The sequence below is a fragment of the Physeter macrocephalus genome, chromosome 4 (genome assembly GCF_002837175.3).
Source record: "Physeter macrocephalus isolate SW-GA chromosome 4, ASM283717v5, whole genome shotgun sequence".
Classification (NCBI taxonomy): Eukaryota; Metazoa; Chordata; class Mammalia; order Artiodactyla; family Physeteridae; genus Physeter; species Physeter macrocephalus.
Window position 1 is genome coordinate 80646169 of NC_041217.1, and position 26384 is coordinate 80672552.

At 42.2% G+C, this 26384-nt stretch overlaps 1 protein-coding gene across 1 annotated transcript in view; it reads right to left on the reverse strand.

The window, feature by feature from the left end:
- CD101 (CD101 molecule) overlaps positions 1 to 26384 on the reverse strand; it is a 36017-nt gene that overhangs the window by 3982 nt on the left and 5651 nt on the right. The window contains 7 exon segments of the mRNA XM_007119386.3: positions 6485 to 6880; positions 9505 to 9915; positions 13338 to 13742; positions 14443 to 14826; positions 18562 to 18948; positions 22769 to 23185; positions 24543 to 24923. Coding sequence (XP_007119448.2) covers positions 6485 to 6880; positions 9505 to 9915; positions 13338 to 13742; positions 14443 to 14826; positions 18562 to 18948; positions 22769 to 23185; positions 24543 to 24923 — 2781 coding nt within the window.

Here is a 26384-nt window from a genome sequence, read left to right on the forward strand (position 1 = left end):
CAATGCCACAGGCTCCAGGAAGCAGTGTCTCGAGTTACTAGTCAAAGGACAGGGATTTAGTCTCTCGATGCAGAAAGACATATGCTTAAAGAGACACCAACTATTAAATGTAGTCTTCTGACTACATTTATTTATGACAGGATATTCAAAACCAGGGCTGTTCTGAAAAATCTGATGCTAATAGTAGCTGTGCTTTTATTGGAAAACTGTAATGACCTAAGCACTTTCTCCTTCAGAGGTTAAGCTGTAGGATTCATGGGATTACAGATTCTTAGAGATGAAGATGACAGGTTTAGAGGTCATTGCGACCAACCTCATCCTGCAAGAATTCCATTTTCGGCATTGAAGATACATTTTGCACATTGAAGGACATCTCTTTGTGGGAGGTTAAGAAAGAATCTAAACCTGTGTCCAGCTCCTGCATTGTAAACTCCGGGAGGAGAGGGCCTATGTCTAACGCATCTTTTCCTCTTGTGCAGCACTTTGTTCATAGGTCATCAATGGAGACTAAAGAATGAGTCAATTGCATGAGTGATTTGCGCACACAGGAACCCAGGAGTAGCTGCCATCATGTTACCCAGAGTAAAGATCATCACTGAACATTAGCCTGGCAGCTCTGAACAGGGCTGGCAAGGAGCTACGGGGGTTTGTTGCCCGGTTCTTCTCTGGTCTCATTTATATTCTCCACCCTAGATTTGGTTTTTGTTTTTGAAAGGGTGGGCAATGATAAAGATAGATTTTGAATTCTTTCTCATCTCCTCTCCACATCCTACCTGACCCTTCTCTCCAAGGCCCTGCTTGACTACAATATTTCTCCCAGGTCTTTATCTGAATACATTTGAAAGCATATGGTTAAGAAGGAGGTACAGACTGAAATGCTGAAAGAGAATAGAGCTGTAGAGTGGGTAAGAGTTCTGGCCTTGCTACTTCACACTACTCATGTGCAGAGTAGGGACTGAGCACCTACTATGTCTCAAAGAGAGCTGGGTTCAAATCCTGGCTCTACAACTTACTGCTATTGACTTTGGACAAATTACTTTTCCTCCCTCTCTAATCATTAGTTTCCTAGTCAATCAAGTGAGGATAATAATTTCTAGAGTTGTGATGAGATAATGCTTAATAAAGCATTAAACAGTGCCTAGCACATTTGTTGAGTCAGCAAGAAATAAATATCAGCTAGAAAGCTACTAAGAAAGTTAGGAAAATCATAGGCAACTTTTTCCCAAGAGACCAGGCAGAAAAGAGGGCTGAACCTGCTGATTCGTCACTCAGGGACCACAGCCTTGGCCATGTCCTTCCACAGCCCACGTCTCTCCCTTAAATCTCTGATCTCTCTGTCCCCTGGGTGGGTGGGTGACATTCAGCTGAGAGTCAAATGATTACTTGGGAGACTCTGGCTTCCTGTTCCCATCATGAGAGGCAGAGAACTGGGAGGTAAGAGTCCGCGGCACCCATGTGTCCCCATTGCTAGGATGGTGGTGTGATGTTGGGGGGATGGGGCCGGCATACAGAAGGTGGAAAGAAACCTGGCACTTGGATTTGCTGCCACTGAGACTCTAACCTTCAGTGTGAAGGGACTGCCAGAGGGCTTGACTATCTAAATGGGGCTGGGCTTAGAGCAATCTGCCCTCCAAGGACGACAAAGCGCGCCCTTCGCAGTGCCGAATTGGCCAACAGCTAGAGAAACTGTCAGCTCCAGTGCTTCTAAATTACCACTCCTGGGAGGGCGGTGTTTGCTTTGGGTCCTACAGTCACCATTCCCACCATCTGCCTCTCACCCGTATCTGGATTAGCATTAGTGACATTCAAAACCATTAAGGTTTGGCATTTGGAAGCAATCTGAGTAAGTGCTCAGTGCTCCAAGTACAAAGCCTGTAAGGCAGAGCCAAAAGTATAATGAGAACACTTCATCACAAGGTTTAGTTTGTAACTTGCTTCTACCCCCAGCCAAACACATCATGAGGAGCATTCCTTTCTGATATTACCTCAGAAATACTGACTTTAGAAGAAGAAAGGTGGAGGATGATGAGGGGGCTACCAATGCACCCCCAACCCCAGACCTGGGCAGCTGACATGCCAGGTGTGGCCATGTGGGAGGGGTGGCTCCTGCCAAGAACTGAAAGCAAGATTAGGTAACCTGATACAAGTGCATCCCAGAGTAAGTGAGCCCCTTACAGCATCAGTTTCAACTCCATTGAAGAGTCGCTTGCTCCTTTTTCATCAAGCATTTGTTGAACTGAGTGCTATGTGCCAGGCCTTGTTGGAAGCACCGGGGTAGCGTTGATAAATAGCATGTTCTCTCCAGAAACATCAGTGTGATAGGGGCATATCTCCTTTGAGAATCCACTTTCTAAATATATCCTTATCCCCCAAAAGCTGGGAAATAGTGACAAATACCATTCTACTGCAAATAATCCAGTCCCCAGAAAGCTTTATAACCTTGCCTATTAATCACAGAGAATTCTCTAGAATGAGATACAAAAAGACTCAAGTAGCTGTAGCTCCTGCTTTGGCTTAGTCATAGCTAAGGAAGTAAGATGGAGAGGGAAAATGCAAGGTGCATTCCACCAGGGAAATATCTCTCAACCTTTCTGCCTTCACAGGAGCCATATGCTTCACAGTTCTATCAAATAGTCCTAAACTAACCCAACCCAGAATTGCCAAATAAAGGTGGTAGAAAACCATTTGAGAAGGGAGAATTGGTAGCCTATTGTATTTAAACTGGACTTTATTAATACACAGAGCTGGTCCTGACCAGGAGGGCAGCTACACGGATTCAGTATTTGAGTATTGTTTCTGTGCCAAGCACTGTGCTAGTGCTGAGAACAAGACATTCAGTCTTTGCCTTCTCAGAAGGTACTGTCTGGCACTGATGATGGATGTTAAACAGGTGTGATGACTACAAAAATAAGGTAAGTCACTGAGAAAGGGGAAGTTAAGTTGGTCGGTGAATGATTAGTAGGTGTTGATCTGGGACAGATACCATGAAGGAGCATTCCAATCAGGAAGTGGTATAAGTTCACTCAAGATGTTGGACTGTCAGTCATATCCATTCTCTTCTATTCTTCCTCTTCTTCCTCTCTACTGGCTCTTTTCTCTCTAGATGTAAAAGTGCTCAAGTCCCTACCGTCTTCAAACCAAAACAGAACAAAGCAAAGCTTCACTGCACCTCTTGCCATTTGCTCTTGTCTTCTCTCTTTCCCTTTACATCAAAGCTCTTGAAAGCACGAACTAGATTTGATGTGTCCACTTTCTCCCTGCGGTCTGACTTTTCTCACTATTTTTCTGTAATTGCCCTATATTGTTAAACCCAGTGGATAGTTTCCTATTTTTGTCTTAATTGGCCTCTTTGCACTAGTCGAATCTGTCAGCTCTCCCTACTCTTGATACCCTCCTGCCTTTGGTGTCTATGATACCACCATACCCTGGCTCTCCTCCTACCTCTAGGCTACTCATTCCGTTCTCCTTCACAGTTTCCTCTTCTGCAGTCCCCCGAGAAACAGCAGTGTATCTCAGGGATCCATCCTTGGGTATCATTATAGGCCATAAGCTGATGATTTCGAATCTATAACTCTGGTAGAGATCTCATTTGGAAATCCTGAAGTTTATTGGACAGACCTCCCTAGATGACTCACCGGTACTCCAAACTCAATTCCAGTCCAACTTATTCAAAATTGAACTCATCTTCCCCTTTAGTCCTTTCTCCTATATTACCTCATTTAGTGACTGTCCCCACTATCCACCTTAGGCCAGAAAGCTGGTATTCATCCTCGATTCTCTTCTTCTGCTCGTTCACCATCCACATACACCTAATCAGTCTCTAAATGCTGAAGATGCCATCTCCTAATACAGAATGCAGAATGCCTGTCTTGCTCTCAGCCCTCACAGGCACTGCCTTAATTCAGGCCTTCATCTTGTCTCACCTGGGTCCCTACAATCAATTTCAAATAGTTCTCCCTTCTCTGTGCCTACCTCCCTTTCAATTCATTTTTAACACTGTTCCCAGGAAGAGCTTTCTAAAATGCAAATCTGACGTGTCACTCTCCTGCCTGAACTTGTTCAATGACACTCCGTAACTTCCATGAGAAAGCTCATCTTCCCTAGCTCCATACAAAAGACCCACTTGACATCTGTACCCTTTCCATCCCACTAGCCTCCTCTCTTGCCATCCTACCACAGTTTCTCTGATCATCTAGCATATACTTTCCTTTTCCCAAAACATGTGCCTTCCTTTTCATAGGCCCCATACTCTGGGGAACCTTTCCAGATCTCCTCCTCACCCAGCTCTCCATCCCAGCCCTGGCTCTGCTCCTTCCTTAGTATCCTGAGACTACTTCTTTCATGACACGTATCATGTTGGACTTTACTTCCCCACCAGACTCAGCTCTGTGGGAACAGATTCCGTAATACATTTTTTGTGTGTCCTCAGAACCTCATATAGTTATTTACTGAACAAATTAAAATATTTTATCACATAAACAGATATATACATAGGTAGATGTGTGTGTATGTGTGTGTGTGTGTGTGTGTGTGTGTGTGTGCATCTCTAGCATGTTTGGAGGTATAAGGTGAGAAGGAGGTAACATTTGTTGAGCACTTACAATATGCCACGGACTGTGCTAGATACTTCATATGCATTTGTACCATAATCCTCATTTTATGAGAAAGCTGAGTAACCAGGGTATGACTTCATAGCTAGTAGGGAGGTGATAGAGCTGCAATTTGAGACTAGGCTTGTCTGATTCCAAACCCTGGGATTTTTCATCACCCACACTGTCTTCCCAACTACCAGAAAGGAACAGCCAGGCAGAAGAAGTGAGATGCTATATTATAAAGATTTACTTGGGAACACTTAACTGTACTTATAATGAAAACCCTCAGGTTCCCATGGCACAGGCTTTCCAGCTCCTTGAGTTGTAAAGAATACAAAGACCATTCAGTTTGTAACGTTTTCTTTCCAGAGTTCATCTTTTTAAAAACTTTACACCTGTTTTATAAGAATTCCACAAAGATGAACAGTATATATATGCTTTGAATGATCCCATCTGTCTCAGAGGAGATGTGCTTTTTAGCCACAGAATATATACCTTTTACAGTTATTATCTATTTATTCTACTACAAAAACAGCTGAATCTACAGAGCCTAGGAATTCCAGTAGGAACACATGTATGGAATGTGCTCAGGGTGGGGACTTCCTATAATTGTTGGAATGGAAGAAAAGCTGATAGGAAGATAAATTCTGCCTGGATACTGGGGAGAAGAACCCTGCTGAAGAATAGTCAGGGGAAGAGAATGATGGACCCCAGCGAACAAGTTAGATAACTCTGACTTCCACTCCAGAAGCCTTGCTGGGGCTGGGATGCAACTGCCCCAACTCTGAGAAGGTGCCATCCGTTCTCAGTAGCCCTCTTTCCCCCCTAAAGACTGTCCCCAGAGCTAGCTGGTGCTGTATGGATGTTATCTTTATTGATCCTTTCTACTCTTCCTGGGGTGGGGCACCAAGACCACACACACCTCTGCCTCTCCAGTGACCCTCTGTCACTGTAAGTTTAACCTATAGCTCACCTCTCGCCTTATCCTTAAACCCCACCAGAAAGAAATGGCTCAGAGGATGAGCAGGCTACAACATCTACTGGCTCCTTAATCACCTGGGAAGATTTACTGGTCTGGCTGGAGGAATTTTTGCTTAATGAATGCCTATTACATGCTTGGCACTGCACTGGCTGGAAGGAAGCCCTCTCCTCCTTCACAACCTCTTGTTCTACACACCTCCTAAAGCTGAGCACTCAGCAGAATAAGTTGACCTTCCCACACAGAGAAGGGTCACCCTTTGGCCAATGGTCTTCAAGAGCTGTCTTTCTTCCAGAGCCTGTAAACAAGTTCTATGGGACACACTTCCTCCCTCGATGACTTTCAAGGTGCCATCAGGAGAGGCACACCCAATGACTATCATGACCAAAAATCGGATAGTTTGTTGAACACATCAATAAGAAGCTTGCCACTTATTCGCTGAGAAAGGCTTTGTTTTGTTGGGTCCGTTTTGACTCAGGGAGCATTTAGATATAGCTGATTTTGGTTCAACCAGATCAAACACAAAGTCACCATATGTCCCTATTGCTCCTCCCCCTCCCACCACAGGTCAGCCTTCTGAGATTGGAGAATCAGCCAAGAGGTAAGGATGTCTGCTTCAAACATTATTTGGTTATTTAAAGGGATACAATGTTGATGGCTTTTTTGTTTAAGAGGGAAAGTGGGGGAGGAGGTCAGATGCCCTTGACATTTAAACGTCCATGCCAAAACCTCATGTAACCTTGTCTGCCCAAACTGAGTTACTGTTGAGAGAAATGGCGAAGTCACTTTCTTTCGGGAATCTGTGAATTGTTTTCAGCCTGAAAAGAAGCAAAACATAGCTGGGTGAGAAAGCATAGGAGGGGAGACAAAGATTCTCCTGACCATGAGCCATGGCAGATGAACCGCTAGTTACCTGAAGGCAGCACCGTGAGCACCACATGCTGTGACTCGTCTGATGCTTGGCTGACCCACTTGCTTGGGTTACCGTGTAGCTGCCACTCTGCCACCCTGCACCAGTACATTCCAGCATCCTCCATCTCCACGCGATGCATCATCAGGACAAAGTCTGCAGGGGATGAACGGTAACAGTGCAGGTGCCTCCTGAGCCCCTCTTCGCCATACTCCAGCAAGCCGTCATGCTGCAGGTGCACCAGCATTTTACTTCCAGAATTTTCTCTGTTCCAGTACCACATCACAGAGAACAGGGAGGCTGGGCTGCCCGCACTCTCCAGGCTGCAGCGGATGGCCACCTCGCTGTGCTCGGAGGCATTTTCTGTCCCGGACACTTTGGAGATGCGTACCTTACTTCCTAGGAAATAAAATGGCGGTAAGTTCGAGAAGAACCCAGATCTTAGATTGGACACCTCCTCTGAAAAGTCTACTTCTCACTGAAGGGATGCCATCTTATAATTTTTAGCTATCAGGTCCTTCATCTTTAACACTTTTCCTTGACCCCTATCCTTCTTCCATATTTGCCAGAACATTCTCTGCTATGAATCAAACCAGCCACTTCCCTTCATCAGTCTGCCTCTTGCCTGCTGGACCTGACACTGAAAACCACCCAGCTTTGCCAGATGTTCTGCCCTGCTGCTTTTACTTCTCCCGGCTCAGCTCTCCCTTCTGCTTCCCAGAAAGGCCATTCAAAACTTCCAGCCCGCCCCTCAAGTCCCATGTTCCATCACTACCCCTTTTTTTTTTGCAAATTACCCTCCTCCCATACACCGGAAAGCACCTCAGGTATTAGATGCAGGGAAAGAGGAGGTTACCCAAGAGACTGAGCATTTTCATACATGTGTTAGAATATCACTCAAGGAGACTATTTACATTATTGGATTAGACTAAGTTTTAAACAGATTTTGACATTTACTTTTTAAAAATGTTCCCCTTTTAACTCACAGGTGAGAACTTGGAAGGCTAGAGTAATCACACACAAAATAAATTATAGTATGCACTAAATTTTCAACTCTACTACAAACATATTTATTGATCTATCTTTAAAAGAACATCTTTGTCTGATCCTAGATTCTTTTTTAGCTACCATCTTTACTCTCTCTTTCCCTTTATAGAGAAGCATGTGAAATATTAATTTACATGGTACTGTCTCTGCTTCCTCACCTCAAATTACTCCCTACTTTATTGCCATCAGCTTTCCAATCTCATCACTATGCTCTGGCCAAGGTCCCCAGAACAGGCCCGATTTCCCAGCTCAAGAGACCCTCCAGTCTTTTTTGTCCCCTCTGCAGTTTCTGTCACTGAAACCCATTTTCTTCCGATATCCTCTCCTCTTTTGATTTCAGAGAAAGCATCCCTCCTACAATTCTTACGAATCCTTCTCAGTATCTTTCCCTGGGACCTCTTCCTTAACTTCCTTCCTACACCAGGGTACACAGCTAGCTACTCCCAGCCAGCCACACACAGCCCACAAATACGTTTTATTTGACATCTTCAGTATTTTAAAAGAATGTGAATTCATTATGGACATTGCAAAATGAGTGATGTCACCAAAAAAAGATTTTAGGCATTTCTTGATAGTCTAAAAGATTGAACAGCACTGGTCCCACATTTCTGAATGGGAAGTGCTGGCTTGAGCTAAGAAATGGAGTGCACTTCTTAAAGGGGTGGGCACACACTGTCAAGATTCAGCTTGGACAACTGGGAGAAAGGGATGCCAGCCACCCAGATGGAGAATGGAGTGGCCATGAGGCTTGTGGGATGGCCAAGATGATAAACGCCATCATGATGATTTGGGACATAAGGATGATTTGGGATATGCTGAATGTGAGGCTCTCTGGGTCAGCCAAGGAGAAATGTGCAACAAACAGATGGGTAGAAAGGCCTGGAGCTCAGGAGATGGGGGCTAAGCATAAAAACTTAGAGCCGTTTCATTGAAGGCGGTAGTTGGTACCACCAAGGTGGTATTTAAGAGGTTTTGAAGGGCACAGAGAGTAAGAAGAAAAATGGGCTCAGGTGTCCCTGATGAACACCTGCATTGAGCAGGGAGAGGAAGACGTGCCTGAGGGGCATGGAGAAGGGCGGCCAGAGCGGCAGGAAGAGACCCTCGCGCTCAGCTGCTATTTTGCCCCTGCTACTCCCAACCAACCGTGAGCTCCTTAAGGCTCTGCCTTATTTATCTTTGGATTCCTAATTGCCTAACACATAGCAATGTTCATTATAATCTTATTGTTTGATGTTACATTGAAAATAGAATTTTCAGTGCCAAACTAGATTAACTTATTTGCATTGTGCTTTTGGATCTCGGCCAGTTCCTGAACCTTAGCTGTGATGTTCCTTTAATTTTAATCAACATTGGAGGTGACCTAACTAATGCTGACAGATCTAATCAACCCTGCCCACATTTAGACCACGGCACTCTTAGACTAATGCAAATGAATGGAACTTCTGTTTCATTTTTAAAGATCTCCTGAGGAGGAGGAGATGCCCTCAGTAAGCCATTCCAGCAGTTGACTACTTGTATTTGCCTTATGTTTAGGCAGCCAAATGTTGAAAAGCAGTCCCTCCATACATCCCTAGAGAGTTGGACAGTTTCTGTTCACAGTGGGAGAAATATGCTTTGTATTACTCTCTTTCTGCCAAATTACAGCAGAGCCCCACTGGAATGACACAGCTTGTTTTACAGAGAGCTGGAGATACGATACCCTGGGTCGCTGCATAGACCAGCCTGCCAGGCTGAGAAGCAAACCACTCAAAGGGATCTTGCTCCCATCTAAGCTTCTCCAAATCTCAGCTTGACTCAAAGGGACCCCCGCCTGCTCTGGTGGGCTATCCAGTCCTGCAGTCATTGTGCAAGTGGGCACTATTCCTATGACTATAGGTCATATTTTTACCTTCATCTAATCACTCCATAGAACAGCTGCCCAAGAGAAGATGGCAATTCTACAGAAAGATGCGTGAGAATATACTTGCAAGGTTTACCTGTGGGCCTGAGTTTCAATTCTGTTAGACCTGACGTCTTTTCTCCAAGCTTGTGCCAAGTGCCATTTGTAGACCAGAGCCATTCCTCCACAGCGCAGTGATATTTGCCCTGATCGCTGTCTTCCACATTCAGAATGTGTAGCTGAAACAAGTCTTGGGAAACTTTCTCGGCGTGGAATTTTTGTTTTCTCCGTGTGGTCTGAAATTCATCCCCATATTTTACTACGTGGGTTTGGTCCATTTCCAGGATCCTCAGCCAGGGTGCATTAGTGGACATGGCAGAGAAGTACCAAGTAACAGCCAGCCGAAGGTTTCCAGTGGATTGTCACAGGATGTTACAGTCTATGTCTGTGTTGGAGTTGATGGAGATCTCTTGGACTTGACTGCTTGAATTCACTTTCAGCTTGCTCTCTAAATTAAAAGAATGGGACCATTACTTTTGTTACTTTGCTAGAAAATAGAACTTTAAGGTAGAAGGGACATTGGAAGTCAACTAGGGCCATACCTCCTATATCCATCAAATGTGTGAATTCCCTCTTTAGCAGCCCCACTAACAGCTCATTCAGCCTCTGAACAACTCACTAACTGACAAAGCACCCATTCCACCTTTGGACATGCTGCCACTAGAGAACTCTTTCTGATATCAAGTTGAATTTTACTTCTCCATAACTTCCATCCACTGGTCCTAGTTCTACCCCTGCCCTGGAGGAGTGGGACAAGGAGTGTGGGGCAGGGAGGAAGTGTCATGCAGAAAAGCCAATCGCTTCCACATGAAAATGCTTCAGTATTAGATAACCAACAAGGACCTACTGTACAGCACAGGGAACTCTGCTCAACATTCTGTAATAACCTAAATGGGAAAAGAATTTGAAAAAGAATAGATACGTACATGTATATGTATAACTGAATCACTTTGCTGTACACCTGAAACTGACACAACATTGTTTATCAACTATACTCCAGTATAAAAGAAAAGAAAATGCTTCAATATTTTGGCACCGACATCTTCTCTTCTGTAGCATTTCATAAATCAAATTGACAGAAAGTGGCTCTATTAATGCTTTGTCTGTGTGTTCACTATCCAGATACTCCTAGATCCACAATTTGCCTAAGTCTAATTGTATCTGCCGGCAAACATGGGTAAACAAGAGGAAGTTGTACGTGGGCTATTACAACTGTGCGTCTCTTTGCAGCCACTCGACTGTGGGAACATTGTACAGATATGGAGTCAACTATCCTTTAACCCAGAGCTTTCCTGCTTTGTCAGAAAGATGAACGGTAAAGCCTGGCTTCCAAATATTATTCTTATCTTCTTGCTGACATCACCAGTTCTACTTTTGTGACTGCTTATTGATGCTGCCAGTAGGTCCCTTTACTCTTCCTTCAACAAATATTTATTAAGCACATACTATATTATGTGCCAGACTATTCCAGGCTCTGTGGATCCCTCCCCTCAGTCTCTGCTTAGAGGCAGAGACTAGTACAGGACAGAGGCTTAGAGATTATAGGATTGTGTCACCCGGGTGGGACAGAGGTATGCAGAAGTGGCTGTCAGAGCACACAGCAGGACTGTCTAACCCAAATATGGGAGTGAGGGGAGGCTTCCTGGAGGAGATATCTCTAAGCTACGTCTTAAGGGTTAATAGGAATTAATCTGATAGAGAAGGGGTTAAGGAATTCCATGCAAAAGAAGCAACTTGAACAAAGACTAAAAATGAGAGAGAGCATAGAGCATTTGAGGAACTTCCAGTAGTTCAGTGTGGCTGGAGCTCAAATTCAAGATGGAAAGTGTGGAAAGAGATGATGCAGGAAAGACATAAATGTATCAGATTGTAAAGGACCTTGCTTGCCATGTAATGGGAGTTTGGACATGAGGTGGACGTGGAGGAGTAGTGGATGACTCAGGTTTCTTGCTTGGATCACTGATGGATGGTGGGGACATGGAGAACAATGTCAGAGGAGTAGCTTTGGAGGGATAATAATGGTGCATTTATGTTTTGACATATTGAGTGTAGACATGTCTTAGAGGCAATTGCATTGATGAGTCTGGAGATCAGAAGAGAAGTATTTCAAGACAGTGAATTTGGGATTTGTCAGTATATAGCCTGAATCTCTGGGTAGGAATAAGCCCACTTGGGGACACTGTACAGAATGAGAAGAGAGGAAGTTGAGGATGAAACCCAAAGGGATGAGTCAGTGGAGGAGGAGGATTCTGCAAAAGAGAATGAGAAGGAGCAGTCAGAGTGTTAGGAAGGAAACCAAGAAAATCTTGTGTCATAAGGCCAAGAAAAGAGAAGTTTTAAGAAGAAAGGATTAAACCAACAATTTGAAATACATCAGCAAGGACAAGTAAATTAAGGCATGAATTAATCAACAAGGAGATCATTACTATTACCAAAAATATTGCTCAGTAGCTGAGATAATGACTGCTACCATGTTTGAGCATCTGCTAGGTGTGTCAGGCACTGTACTAGGAACATGTCGCCATCTTTAAATTGCACATCAGCAATTTACACATGGGGTCACTGGGCTTGGACAGATTAAAGTGCCTCCTCCAAAGTGATGCTTCTATCCAGTGCTTGTCAGGTCTAAATGACATCAAAGCCTCTTGAACACTCTGCCCTAAGAGAATGGAAGTCATGAAAGATACTGGCACAGCAGAATTTGCCAAGTTGTGTCTTACTTTTAATCTCTATCCTCTATTACCAACTGACAAGGTAAATTATTTTCACTGTAATCATAAATTCTCTAACTCTTGTATATTAAAATATCAAAATGAATGGATAATTGTATTTAATGGGATTTACATTATCCATACCACCAGGGGACACATTCTAAACATTTAATGACTGGTCAGGCATGGGTACTGACCAATCCGAAAGAATGCCTCACCACTGGATCTGGTCCTAGAGGTCCCCTGCTGTGCCACGTGGTTCCCTTTAGTTGCTGAGCAGTGGGGACTTATGGGAAATGGGGAAGGGGCAACGGTTATAATTCATCAGTGTGGAAGTATTTCAATGTTTTAAAAACCAGTATGGCGGGACTTCTCTGGTGGCGCAGTGGTTAAGAATCCGCCTGCCAATGCAGGGGACATACGTTCAAGCCCTAGTCTGGGAAGATCCCACATGCCGCAGAGCAACTAAGCCCGTGTGCCACAACTACTGAGCCCACATGCCACAACTACTGAAGCCCGCGCGCCTAGAGCCTGTGGTCCGCAACAAGAGAAGCCACCGCAATGAGAAGCCTGCGCACCGCAATGAAGAGTAGCCCTAGCTCAATGCAACTAGTGAAAGCCCGCCTGCAGGCACAAAGACTCAACACAGCCAAAGAAAAACAAAAACAAAAACCAAAACCAGTATGGCCATTTTGTGCATATTAACTTAATGTTAACCTGGATATCCCTTTGTGTGTGTGTGTGTGTGTGTGTGTGTGTGTGTGTGTGTGTGTGTGTGTGTGTTTCTGGTTCCTTTTTTTAATTGAAGAATAGTTGATTTACAATGTTTCAGGTATACAGCAAACTGATTCAGTTATACACATATATTTTTTTTTCAGATTCTTTTCCATTATAGGTTATTATAAGATATTGAATATAGTTCCCTCTGCTATACAGTAGGTCCTTATTGTTTATCTATTTTATATATACTGGTGAGTATCTGTTAATACCAAACTCCTAATTTATCCCTCCCCTCTCCCTTCCTGGATATCACTTACATATGGTGCTTACTTATAATACAAACTTGGGGAAAAGGTATTTTATGCTTTAATTCTATAACTTACCCTAAATGGGAGGAATGTTTTTTAAAAAAGCAGGATTAATTTCAAGTAGTGTTTACCTGGTAAAGTGACAGTGATCCTCAATGGGTGAGAGATGGCAGAAGCCCTCATGGGGCCGTTTGTGTGTAGGGAACTTCTGTCATAAACTTCTACATTACACTGATAAACTCCTGCTTCTTCCTCGGTGGCATCATGGATTAGGAGTTGAGAACGAAATAAACACTGTGAAATCTTCGTCTTCTTTTGGAACTGGGGTAGGAAGTTCCCCCATTCAATAGTGCCATTATGGGTGATTCGAAGAAGCAGATCAAAGGCTTGAGATCTAGCTGCCTGGAACTGCCATGTCACGGTGAGTGGAACCTTGAGGTCAGAGTAGCCAACCCTCACTATGCAGGACAGGTCAAAGGTGTTGGTTAATTTCACCTGTGGTTGACGGCTCATCAGACTAACTTGTAAACTTGACTCTGTGGGCGGAAATGTGAAACACAACTTCTAATACATTCAGCAAATCGAGGTACAAGTTGTCCTAGTCATTGCCTCCTCACATTGAACTATGCGTTCATACACTGGCAGTATCAAATACGTGGGGGTAGAAGCTAATTCACAGTACAGTCTGTCCTGAAGTCTGACCTCAATTTTCTAAAGTTGACCCTCTTCTAAAGAGTGTTCTCAGCAGAGACAACAAACAGGCAGTGTTTCTCCAGTCTGCTGCTTAGACAGCTGCTGCTGAGTGGGTGGGGTGCTCCCCGGCCCCACTGGCTGGCCTGCTTCCCTCATCCCCACTCCTGGGTGCACCAACACTCTTTTGCACGTGCTCCAGGAGACTGCAATCCCAGGGCTGCAGCTGTCAGAAGCCTGAATGCACGAGGCTCTGCTGCACTTGGCGTATCTCTTTTCTAAGTCTATTCCAATTCATACGATTTTGTTTTTAGCCTTGAATAACAACTTACAAGTTGCACTCTAAAGATGATCTTTATAAAGACGAGTAAACTTCAGAGATCAGTTGACAGACATGGTAGCCAGAGACTCTGCTCTGTGTCCTGGGGTACACGTACCATAACTAGGGGATTCAGGGTGACACACAATCGAATTCCACAGCATTCCACTACAGAAGGAATATACTGATGATACGTAAGTTCAGAAAAGGATTTCCCTGACACTTACCCAGAGGTTTTACAGTGACTGACATCTTCCGAGCCCAGCTCTGATCTCCGGCCTGGTTCCGGGTCATCTCAGACACTCTGCACTCATACGTGCTGCTGTCTGTGATGGTGGTGGAGGTGATCTCCAGCTGGAAGGTGGCCCAGTCTATCTTCTCCAGCCTTGTGTTGCTGTGGTTATCGAGTTCCCCATAGGAGGCACCCAGCTGCATGGTGCCATCCTGCCCCATTCCAGCCACAAACTCCGGCTGTGTCTGGTCTTGTGGGATGTGCCACCAGGTCACAGACAGGAGACTTTCAGCTCCACCTACCTTGCAGAGAAGGGTTAATGCCTCTCCTTCCCACACTGCTTGCTGCCTATTCTTGGTAGACACGACCACATGTCTTGCTGTGGATCACAGATTTTAAAAGAAAAAATTATTTCAAGTAAATGAAAATTTTTCTAAAAAAAGGTGAAATCTCATTAATTAGGACTTGACAACTTTGTGACAAATCCGATCAGGTTGTTCACGCCTGCACCGCCCCCAGAAAAAAAAATTTCATCAACACTTAAGTAGTGGAAACAGCAGAAAGAATACCAGGAGAACTTATTTACACTTAAACAATTTATCATTTGCCCTAATTTTTGGTGATTTTTTCCTTAGGAACATCTAGTTGGGAAAACATCTGGTAATATTTTGTTAAATTAATTATGGTTGGTGTATGAGGCTGAACGTAATGAAGCTGTGTTTATTTAAATGTTTAGTTTTTTAGAATTCAGACTTTCACAGTTCAAAATGACCTTCCTCTCCTTACTTACCTTCCCTTAATTCGTATGTATTCTGAACAGTGAAGGAGTATTGTTAATTATATTTCTGTTCAAAATACTGCCATTAAAAAACAATTACTTGGGCTTCCCTGGTGGCGCAGTGGTTGCGCGTCCGCCTGCCGATGCAGGGAACCGGGTTCGCGCCCCGGTGTGGGAGGATCCCACATGCCGCGGAGCCGCTGGGCCCGTGGGCCATGGCCGCTGGGCCCGCGCGTCCGGAGCCTGTGCTCCGCAACGGGAGAGGCCACAGCAGAGGAAGGCCCGCATACCACAAAAAAAAAAAACAAAAAAAACAATTACTTGAGGGCTTCCCTGGTGGCGCAGTGGTTGAGAATCCGCTTGCCAGTGCAGGGGACACGGGTTCGAGCCCTGGTCTGGTAAGATCCCACATGCTGCGGAGCAACTGGGCCCGTGAGCCACAATTACTGAGCCTGCGCGTCTGGAGCCTGTGCTCCGCAACGAGAGGCCGCGATAGTGAAAGGCCCGCGCACCACGATGAAGAGTGGCCCCCGCTTGCCACAACTAGAGAAAGCCCTCGCACAGAAACGAAGACCCAACACAGCCATAAATAAATAAATTAATTAAAAAACAATTACTTGGGGGAAAATGTATGTATATATAAATATATATATACAATAAATATATATATACATTTCCCCCCAAGTATTTTTTAAAAAATATACATTTACCTATACATATATATATATATATACATTTCTTTTTTTCAAATCATATATTCATTCATATCTATTGTTGAAGGGCGATCCTTCCTGTATCTGAACTATAGTGTAAAACAATAAATGTAAATCTGGCTTCCAGATGGGAAATTCAAGATGTGTAGAAATGCAGACATTCTTTCAACAGATACTTCCTGTGCAAGGCCTTGTCCTGGGTGCTTTGTGGGCAATGTAAAGATCCCTCAAGCTCATGCATCCTAGGCAGCCCAGCCTCATGCTTCAGGTCAAGGTCACTGGAGTCAGAATTATCCTGGGCAACATAGTGGACCTCTCTGAGCCTCAATTTCCTTTCCTGTAAATATGGGGGTAATAATAACACCTCCCTTATGCATTGTGAGAGGACTAAATGAATGGCACATGCAAAGGGCTTACCCCGGCTGGCAAGGAGAAGTACCCAGCAAAGGTGAGCTATTAGCGTCAGTGCGTAATGATAGGCACTTTGTGAAAGCAGAGGAATTCAAAGCCAGAAAAGGAAAACAAAATAGATTCTTTCTCAAATTTATTTTTTCTGGCCTTGTGGGATCTTAGTTCCCCAACCAGGGATCAAACCCAGGCCCTCAGCAGTGAGAGCATGGAGTCCTAACCACTGGACCACCAGGGAATGCCCAGTAAAACAAAATAGAACTGGCATTAGAAATTTAAATAGGATCTAAATGAATTTGCAAATTGATCTTCCCTGCTGAGGAAGGAGTTCAGTCTTTAACCACTTTATGTATAAATGTATATGTTACTAAGGCAGAATGAAGGCTAATGTCCACAAATAGGTTAATATATCTATATCTATTTATCTGCCTATTACATATATATAACTTGCTTCCAAATTTTGGGTATCAGAGGCATAATTATACTTAATTTTTTTTTCAAGTTAAAAATAGACTCATAACTAAAGTTTAGAAATTAGAGGGGAAATTATTACTCATAATTGCACTACTCAAATATAACCATTATGATTAGTTTCAACCAGCTTCAGTTTTGTTTTTTTTTTTGTTTTTTAACTGTGGTTTCCTTAGTTTACTGTGGTCGTTACTGCCTCTCGGTAAGAAGTAACACACTCACCACGCATGTGTAAGGTATACATGCATAGCGGTAGGGAGTACCCTCTTCTGTTTAAAACATTCACGGAGTGATAAAACTCTGCTCATACTTGAAGTAATGGTTTGAGTTTCAAAGCCAAATGCTCAACAGGATCTTTAATAAATCTGTTAATAACCTTTTTTTATTCTATGTAAAAAGAAACAGGCTGGACTCCAGCCTGCACAAAGGATTATTTTTAGCTTGGGAAGACCACCTACTTGATAGGCTTGTGATCTGTGTGCCATGAAGCACACCTTTAGGTCTCTTTAGCACAAATTCCTATGTCCTGAGTTTATGAAAGATTTACAGATCTGCTCCAGCAGAGACAGATACACGAAGTCAAGATTTAGCTCTGTGTAAATATGTAAACACGCCTACATAGTTTTTTCTGAATCCTAGCAAGTCAGAACAAATGTTTAGTGTCAAAAATTACCACCAACACACTTCCTGGCTTGCCACTCTAGGCCAAAGCTGTGCGTCTTCACTCCCAGCAAATGGGGTGACGGAGAAGAGGATGGAAGGGGAATGCTTCTATCTTTGGAGAGGCCTCCAGTGAGCAAGTACAACAAGGATATCTTCATTTTTAGTTTGTTTTTGTTTTTGATTTTGGTTTTTGTAAAACCAAAAATTTGGGGCAATTCATTTTTCTAGACTTTGAATTTAATACCCAGCCCAGAGGATCCTAATATTACTTGCAGATTTATCAGTTTTCTCTCCACACCAAAAGAACTGATAATTCAAACACGTTTAAGGTCACCCAGCCTTCAGAAACTAAACAAGACCTGAGTGGCCTTCCAGATACTCAGACCCATTTGGATAGGCATCTCAGGACATCATAGCAACATGCAGGCAATAGAGTCTGCCCACTATCATTTACTTCTTTTCTTACTCTGAGTCATGCTTTGGTGCAGAATTAAGACTTAGTATCAGTTTAAGATAATAGAGAATTGATGAAAGACACCTGAAAGATGTCACAGGAGTAGGAGGGGTAATGTGGGTGTTTATTTCCCAGGAAGGGGGCAAGTGTAAGCTCTTTCCTCTTAATCTACTCAAAACACACACACACACACACACACACACACACACACACACACACGCAACAAGGAGACAGAGGGCTTCATTAATACAGGTGTTCTCTGCTGAAAGAATACCCAATGGACAAAAATTAGAAATAACAGCAAATAGAATCAAAGAATCTAAGACAGAAAGAAGGTACTTAAGGACAGTCAAATTAGATGTCATTATCTTACAGTTGAAGAAGCTGAGATTTAGAGGTGAAGTACATAGTGTATTCATGATCATGGCCCATTTAATGGCTCAGGAATAGGACTCAGGTCTTCAGCTGGTTTGGGTGCTTTCCTTTGCAGTACTCCACTCCACCTCAAAGTGATCTGATTGACACCTGACTTCAGGAGACCTCCCCCGTGTCCATGAAGGCATCCTGTACTCACAAAGGAGGGCATCTAAAAGCAGCCCAATCATGTCTGGCCCCAACTTCACATACCTGCTGGCTTCCTCAGGTGCATGTAGCTGTCTGGTGACTGTTTTTTCTGGAGCACCTGCCAGGAGCCCATCTGAGCTCTTGTCACCTCCGCCACGGCACATCTGTAGGCACCTTCATCCTCTGGGCCCATAAAGAAGATCTTGAGAGAGAAAGCCTTGGGGCTTAACTTTGAAACCTGGAGCTGTCCTTGACTTGCTCTTTCTTGATAGTCTTTCTTTAGACCCAGAACTCCACCAGCATCAATGTGGGCCATTTCAATATCATTGAAGAACCAAGTGCCCTGAAGCTGTGGGTCCTGGCCACCGCCCATGACCAGGCAAACCAATTCTAAGGGTTTTCCTTCAGGAACCGTGCTCTCAGCCGTGATGTTGACTTGAAAATCTCTCACTAGGAAACAAAAGCAAGGCAGATATATAGAGAGGCCACTGCATCTATCCTTTCAATACCAGAGAGAGATGCTACCTCCTGTTAGGATAGTACAGGGATTGAATTTCATGTGGGAGATCAGTTCTGAGGAGAAGGTAAGCCAAAGAAATGCCTAAAATTTAAAAATGCCCTTGACTACTCTTTAAATCACCTAGAAAGAACAACATACATGATTTTCTGAATGCAATCCTATTAAGCAAGATGTATGCATAGATGTGTAAAGTACACAGTAATGTATCTTTTTAAATAAAATATTTTATACTATGTTGAATCAATGTAAATTGTGATTTCTTGCTCTCATTTTTGGCTGAGCATATCCAGTGGAATTTTCTGAAGTTAAAAGCGTATGTGATATATGGCAAGTCCATAGCTAACATCACACTTAACAGTGAAAGGCTGAAAGCTTTTCCTCTAAGATCAAGAATAAGACAAGGATGACCACTCTCACTTCTATTCAACATAGTATTGGAAGTCCTAGCCAGAGCAGTTAGACAGAAAAAGGCATCCAAATTGGAAAAAAGGAAGTAAAACTGTCACTGTTGGCGATGATATGATCTTACATATAGAAACCCCAAAAAACTCCACCAAAAGATGTTAAAACTAATAAAGAATTTCAGTAAAATTGCAGGATACAAAATCAACATACAAAAAAAAATCAGTTGCATCTCTATACACTAACAATGAACTATCCGAAAAAGAAATTAAGAAAACAATCCCATTTACAATAGCATCAAAGGGAAGAAAATACTCAGGGATAAATTTAACCAAGGAGGTGAAAGACCTGTATATGTACATTTCATGTACAATGAAAACTATAGAACACTGATGAAAGTAACTGAAGATGAAACAAATAAATGGAAAGATATCTCATGTTCATGGGTCGGAAGAATTAATATTGTTAAAATGTCCATACCACCTGAAGCAATCTACAGATTCATTGCAATCCCTATCAAAATTCTAATGGCATTTTAAAATAGACAAAAACAATTCTAAAATTCATATGGAACCACAAAAGACCCTGAATAGCCAAAGAATTTTGAGCAAGAGCTGTAGGTGTCACATTGCCTGATTTCAAAATACATTACAAAGCTACAGTAATCAAAACAGTATGGTACTGGCATAAAGACATATAGACCAATGAAACAGAAAAGAGAACCCAGAAATAAATCCATGAATCTATGTCAATTACTCTCCAATAAGGGTGCTGAGAATACACAACAGGGAAAACATAGTCTCTTCAAATAAATGGTGTTGAATAAACTGGATATCCACATGCAGAAGAAGGAAGTTGGACTCCTATCTCATGCCATATTAAAAAAATAAATTCAAAATGGATCAAAGATTTAAACATAAGACCTGAAACTGAAAAACTACTAGAAGAAAACAGAAGAGGGAATTCCCTGGCAGTCCAGTGGTTAAGATTCCGCACTTCTACTGCAGGGGGCACAGGTTCAGTCTCTGGTCAGGGAACTAAGATCCCACATGCCACATGGCGCAGCCAAAAAAAAAAAAGAAAAAGAAAAGAAAATAGAAGGAAAACATTCTTGACATTATTTTGGGCAATGATTTTCTGGATATGACCCCACAAGCACAGGCAACAAAAGTAAAAATAGATGGTGGGATTGCATCAAACTAAAAAGATTCTGCACACAAAAGAAACAATCAACAGAGTGAAGAGACAATCTACAAAATGGGAGAAAATATTTGCAAACCATGTATTTGAAAAAGGGTTACTAGCCAAAATGGATAAGAAACTCATACAAATTAATAGCAAAAAAAAAAACAAAACCCAAATAACTTAATATAAAAATGAGCAAAGGATCTGAAGGGACATTTCTCAAAGGAAGACATACAAATGACCAAAAATATGGAAAAAGATGCTCATCACTAATCATCAGGGAAATGTAAATTGAAGCCACAAGATATCACCTCACATCTGTTTGAATGGCAATTATCAAAAAGACAAAAGATAGCAAGTGTTGGTGAGGATGGAGAAGAAAAAGGAACTCTTGTACACTGTTAGTGTACAAGGAATGCCAATTGGTATGGCCATGATAGAAAAAGTATGGAGGTTCCTCAAAAACTAAAAGTAGAACTACCATATAACCCAGCAATCCTACTTCCAGGTACCTATCCAAAGGAAATGAAATCAGTATCTCAAAGAGATATCTGCACCCCTATGTTCATTATTCATAATAGCCAAGATATGAAAACAACCTAAGTGTCCATCAAAGGATAAATGTATGAAGAAAATGTGGTATATATACACATGGAATATTATTCAGCCATGAAAAAAAGGAAAATCTTGCCATTTTCAAAAACATGGATCAACCTGGAGGACATTTTGCTATGTGAAATAAGCCAGACACAGAAAGACAAATATTGTGGAAACTAAAAATTGACAAAATGAATACATAGAAGTGGAGAGTAGAATGGTGGTTACCAGGGGCTGGGGGAGTGGGGACAATGGGGAGATATTGGTCAAAGGGTACAAAGTTTCAGTTATGCAGGATGAATAAGTTCTGGAGATCTAATGTACAGCATGGTGACTACAGTTAGTAATACTGTGTGGTATTACTTGAAGTTTACTAAGAAGGATATTAAGAATTCTCACCACATACACAACACAACCATGTGAGGTGATGGGTATGTTAGTGAACTTGACTGTAGTCATTTCACAGTGCAAACAGATATCAAAACATCATATTGTACACCTTAAACGTATACAGTTTTTATTGATCTAAATAAATAAAATTTTAAAATAAAGAGTTTTACATTTTTAAAAATTGTTTTCAAAGAGAGGGGAAAGAAGCACATGTGATGTGTCTCCAAAGGACTCTCTGAGTATAATTTGGACATGTAACACCATCAGGACAATTTTTAATAGAATAGAATAACACTCCTCCTAAAAAAAAAGAAAGAAAACTTCAATGATCCACTATTGGATCATTGCTTTTAGCAGGGATACATATGGTTATAGACCTCCTCCTACTGGACCAAAGCCCATGTGGAGAGACCAGGAATCAAAATGGAGGCTTCCTGCTTGCTTTGGCGAAAGTGTCAGTGGATCATGAAGAGTGACACCGTTTCAAGGAAAAGGGGTAAGGCGGAAGGAGCAGTGACTAAGACAAGGCTTCACGTTGGAAATAGGCTACTCTGAGGCGCAGGTGTCTGTGGGGAGAGGGCCTTGGAGAGATACACCTGTCTTCAAATGCCAGCTCCAGCAGAGCGAACTAAGGCAGAGCATTTAGCTGAGGCTCAGGGTCATATTTCAAAAATGGGGACTTGACTAGTTGCCTCAGAGGGTGGTTGTTAGGACTAAATTCGATATTATTATATTATAATATAATATTATATTATATTATAGATAAAGTGCTTACACAGAGCCTGGAAAGAATGGCAACAAAACTATTTCCATGCATGGCTGTGGAATCTACCTAACATTCAACAGATTTTATCCCATATAAAACCTCCCGTGGACAGAGCCCCAAATCTGTCCTTCTTACTTATGCTTCCCAGATGACAAAAACAAAATTTACTCAAACTTTCTAATGATATTTTTGATCCAACAAAAGATTAGAAAAAAACAAAAAGAGAAAACTCCCTGGCTGTCCAGTGGTTAGGACTCCGCGCTTTCACTGCCGAGGGCACAGATTCGATCCCTGGTCGGGGAACTAAGATCCCGCAAGCCACGTGGCACAGCCAAAAAAAAAGAAAGAAGAAAGATATCCCCCAAATACCCACTACTAGCTGTTAATGAATTTCCTGAGAAGATAATTACCTGCTGGCTGGACTCTCAGAGTTGTTTGATCTGTCTGCTTTTTTGTGATGGAAGTCCAGGTTTCATCCGGATCCTGAATCCATTCAGTTGCCTCACAGAACAGCTGGCCCTGATCTGAGGGCCGGAGCCTCCCTATGGACAGCCTGAAGGTAGTGACCCCAAGCTTGTCGAGCCGCACGTCACCAGCTGCAAACCTCTCTGTATACAAGGGCCCAGGGAGCAAGATAAAATCTTTGGAGAGGGAAATAATCTTGCTGGCTTGGCTTCTTTCTCCATCTTGCATCAGGTACCAGGTGACAGAGAGGTGAGTATGTTGAGCTGTGGCTTTGGATGACTCACAGGTAAGTTCCAGTGGCTCACCCTCCTCCTTACTGAGAGTCTGGGAAGTCATGGCAGCAGAGAGGGTATCTGGAATGACTGGATGCAAAGGAATTATTGTAATTGACTGAGTACCTGTCAGACTAGCCTCCTTAGATGAAGATGGTGCCCTGACCCAACATCTGTACAGTACATACTTTGAGTTGGTTTTCCACAAGCCATATGCTTTCCCTATTGTCAACAGGAACATTGGCATCTATATACATACAGACTATGGAACTTGGCAAAGCTATTGGTTCACTGTTGTTATTGACCCTGATTTTACATTTTTAGCATAGGCTGTAACCAATTTAGCTATTCAGACACAGAGGTTTTAAATGGGAAAAAAGCACTGGGAGCTAGAAGACTATATTCTGATCCTATATTTGTCCCTATTTGACTCCATGAATTGGAGGAAGTTACTTCACTTCCTTGGGCCTTCACCTGCTCCTTTATAAAATAAAGTTCTGAAATAATCTGTTATAATTTATCATTCAGAGCCAAAATGCAACCCTTACCAAAGTTTCGAAAACCACCTTACTACCCTACCATTCTTTCCTTCCTCAAAGGAAATCACACAGCCTAAGTTTATGTGAAAACAACACTTAGATGAATGTTTATTGAGCATCTACTCAGAGCTAACCACTGTGCTAGAGAGTGAGGTAAATGTTCTCTTCTCATGGAGCTCAAGGTGAGGTCAGAGAGGGTCATGTAAGTAGCCAATTACCAAATAAACTGGGTGAGTACTAATAACAGTAGTGTGAACAGAGCATCAAGAAAGAACAAAGATGGGAATACTGCCTGAGACAGAATGGGTTTCACAGAAGAGGTAATAACCTAAACTGGGTTCAGAAGTATATGTAGGAGTTTGCTAGGTTGAAAAGGGAGTAATAAGATATTCTAGGCAAAGGGACAAAAGGGTAATTTCAAATAATATGACCCTTGCCCCATAGGTAACTATGTTAGAGAATGGTAGTTTGAGAATAATTACTTCCAAATTAATGACTTACTTCCTATGGTATTATATTAATTATATATAAACATATATTAAATATATTAATACTGGCTCTTCTATCAAGTTAATATTCTGCCTCTGAGAAGAGACATAACATGAGAACTCTCAAAGCTTTGTCTAATGCTGTGCTATTATCAACCTATGAATAGCTGTGGGCAAGGCCTAGGAAGACCACGTACTATCTAACTCTTCATGACAAAGTCAATTGGGAAAATGAATTAAGAGTTTTAGGGAATATGAGATACCTATTTGTGACAAACTCCAAAATATCCAGAGGGGTATGTGGGCTCTTTTGCCAAAACAAACAGCACAATATAAAGTCATGTCACATTGCAAGACATCGTGTTGATGGAGAATCTGGCTTCTCAGGGGCTGGCTAGAAGAGGAGGGCACACAGCTTACCAATTAGATTCATCTTTGCACTGTAACTCCCATAGTATTTTCCATCGGTGTTGGGTGTGTGACACTCGTACTCGCCGGAATCCTTCATCTGGAGCTTGGAGATGTGCAAAAAGACTGAGTTACCCTGGACCTTCTCCACGTAGATTTCCCTACTTTGCACCCGCCGTGCATACACTGCATAAGAGAAGGTGGCATCCTTGGTGCTAATGATCTGGATTTCTTGGGTTGGGGCTGTCGGCAGGTAAACAGACCACTGGAAATGCTGCTCAGAAGGTCCCCGGTGGCCAGTTACGTTGCAGCCGATGCTGATGGGGTAACCTTCAGCTCTGAACAGCGGTCCTTTCTGAACTGTTACTTCTCTCTGGCCAGTGCTGAGCTTAGCTTGCAAGTAGGAGAAAGAAAGGGGAATAAAAATAGATTAGTGCTCCAGTTCCCAATGTGCCACATTATGTAGCTCCCTGTATTACAATTCTAGAAAATGAGATCGCAGGTTATTGGCTATAATCAACTCAAATGTTCAATACCTTCTTCAGGATGAGGAGCTGTGGAATGGCTTGATGAGTTAATTGTTCTTTTATAAGTTTAACTTCCATAGTAATCTCTAGTCTCTTAAAAAAAAAGTTTAGCTTCCTCAGTGTAACATGACCACTTTCATAAAACGTATCTGCTTATCTAAGTGCACCTGAAGTAAATACGATGTATAATAATTAACCTTTTACATTATTTTATGGGAAAATTCCACAATATACTTCCTCAAGCCTCCAATTCCTAGGTACCTGTCATCGAGCTTTTCTCACAGAAATGATTGCTGGAGAGGCAGAGTTTAGGGCACTATTCCTGGTGCCATGCTTTTTCCTGCTGGTTGGTTGGAAATACCTGTAGCTCCCGGCCAGGTGTGACGCCAGACTAGCTAAAATTAGCATCTGAAGAAGCAGCAGCACTTCCTTTCTATACCGTGGAGGGTTTTTAATTTTGTAATTTTTTAAAGCGCCACTACAGCTTTATTGAAAAGCTTCATAAAAAATGACTGTCAAGTCCAACAGGATCTGGGATCAGATTTAGTTTAGTTGTTCTCTTACCCAAAGTTTTCAGTTGGGACCACTATGGAATGTTTCCTATTGGGACAAATCTCAAGTATTAGGTTTAAAGGAGAAAATCTCATTCAATGGTAACATTTCCTTTGACGTACACCTTTTCAAAATCAAGACTTTTTTAGAAATTAAAAGGTATGTATTTATTTATTATGTTAATATTAAAGCCTAGTTTATTTTGTGTAACAGAAAGAACAAAGAACAAATGACAGAGATGCCACAGGGTGAGCTAGATCTTTCACTCGGGGCCTAGGGCCCAGTGGAAAGACATCAGAAGAGTCCAACAGGGAGCGATTGCTGGTATTACAGAATTAACAGAATAGAGTTCATAAGTAGGCAAGGAAGAAGCAGAGCATCTGATGAATTTTGTGAATCCACAAGGACAAAGAGTAAAGGAGACCAGAGTGAAAAAAAAGTGAGAGAGGGGAAAATGACATTACAGAGACCATGATATAGGCTGAGTACAGGAATTTTAGAATGAAGACAATTCTGATAGGAGGGGACCTGAAAAAAAATAGGGAGAAAGGGTAAGAGGTCACCTCATACAGTCAACTAAAAATTGCATATGGATACAATCAATGCAGAACTGGAAAACAAACATCCAATCAATCAACCAATCACACAAATTTCCAGTAATCATTTAAAATATACTAATTTATTCATAAATCCCAGTTAATGTGATACATGTATATTATGTTCTTTTTGTAATAAGCACTTAGGAATAGAAGTTAGACCATATGAGAAAAAAATT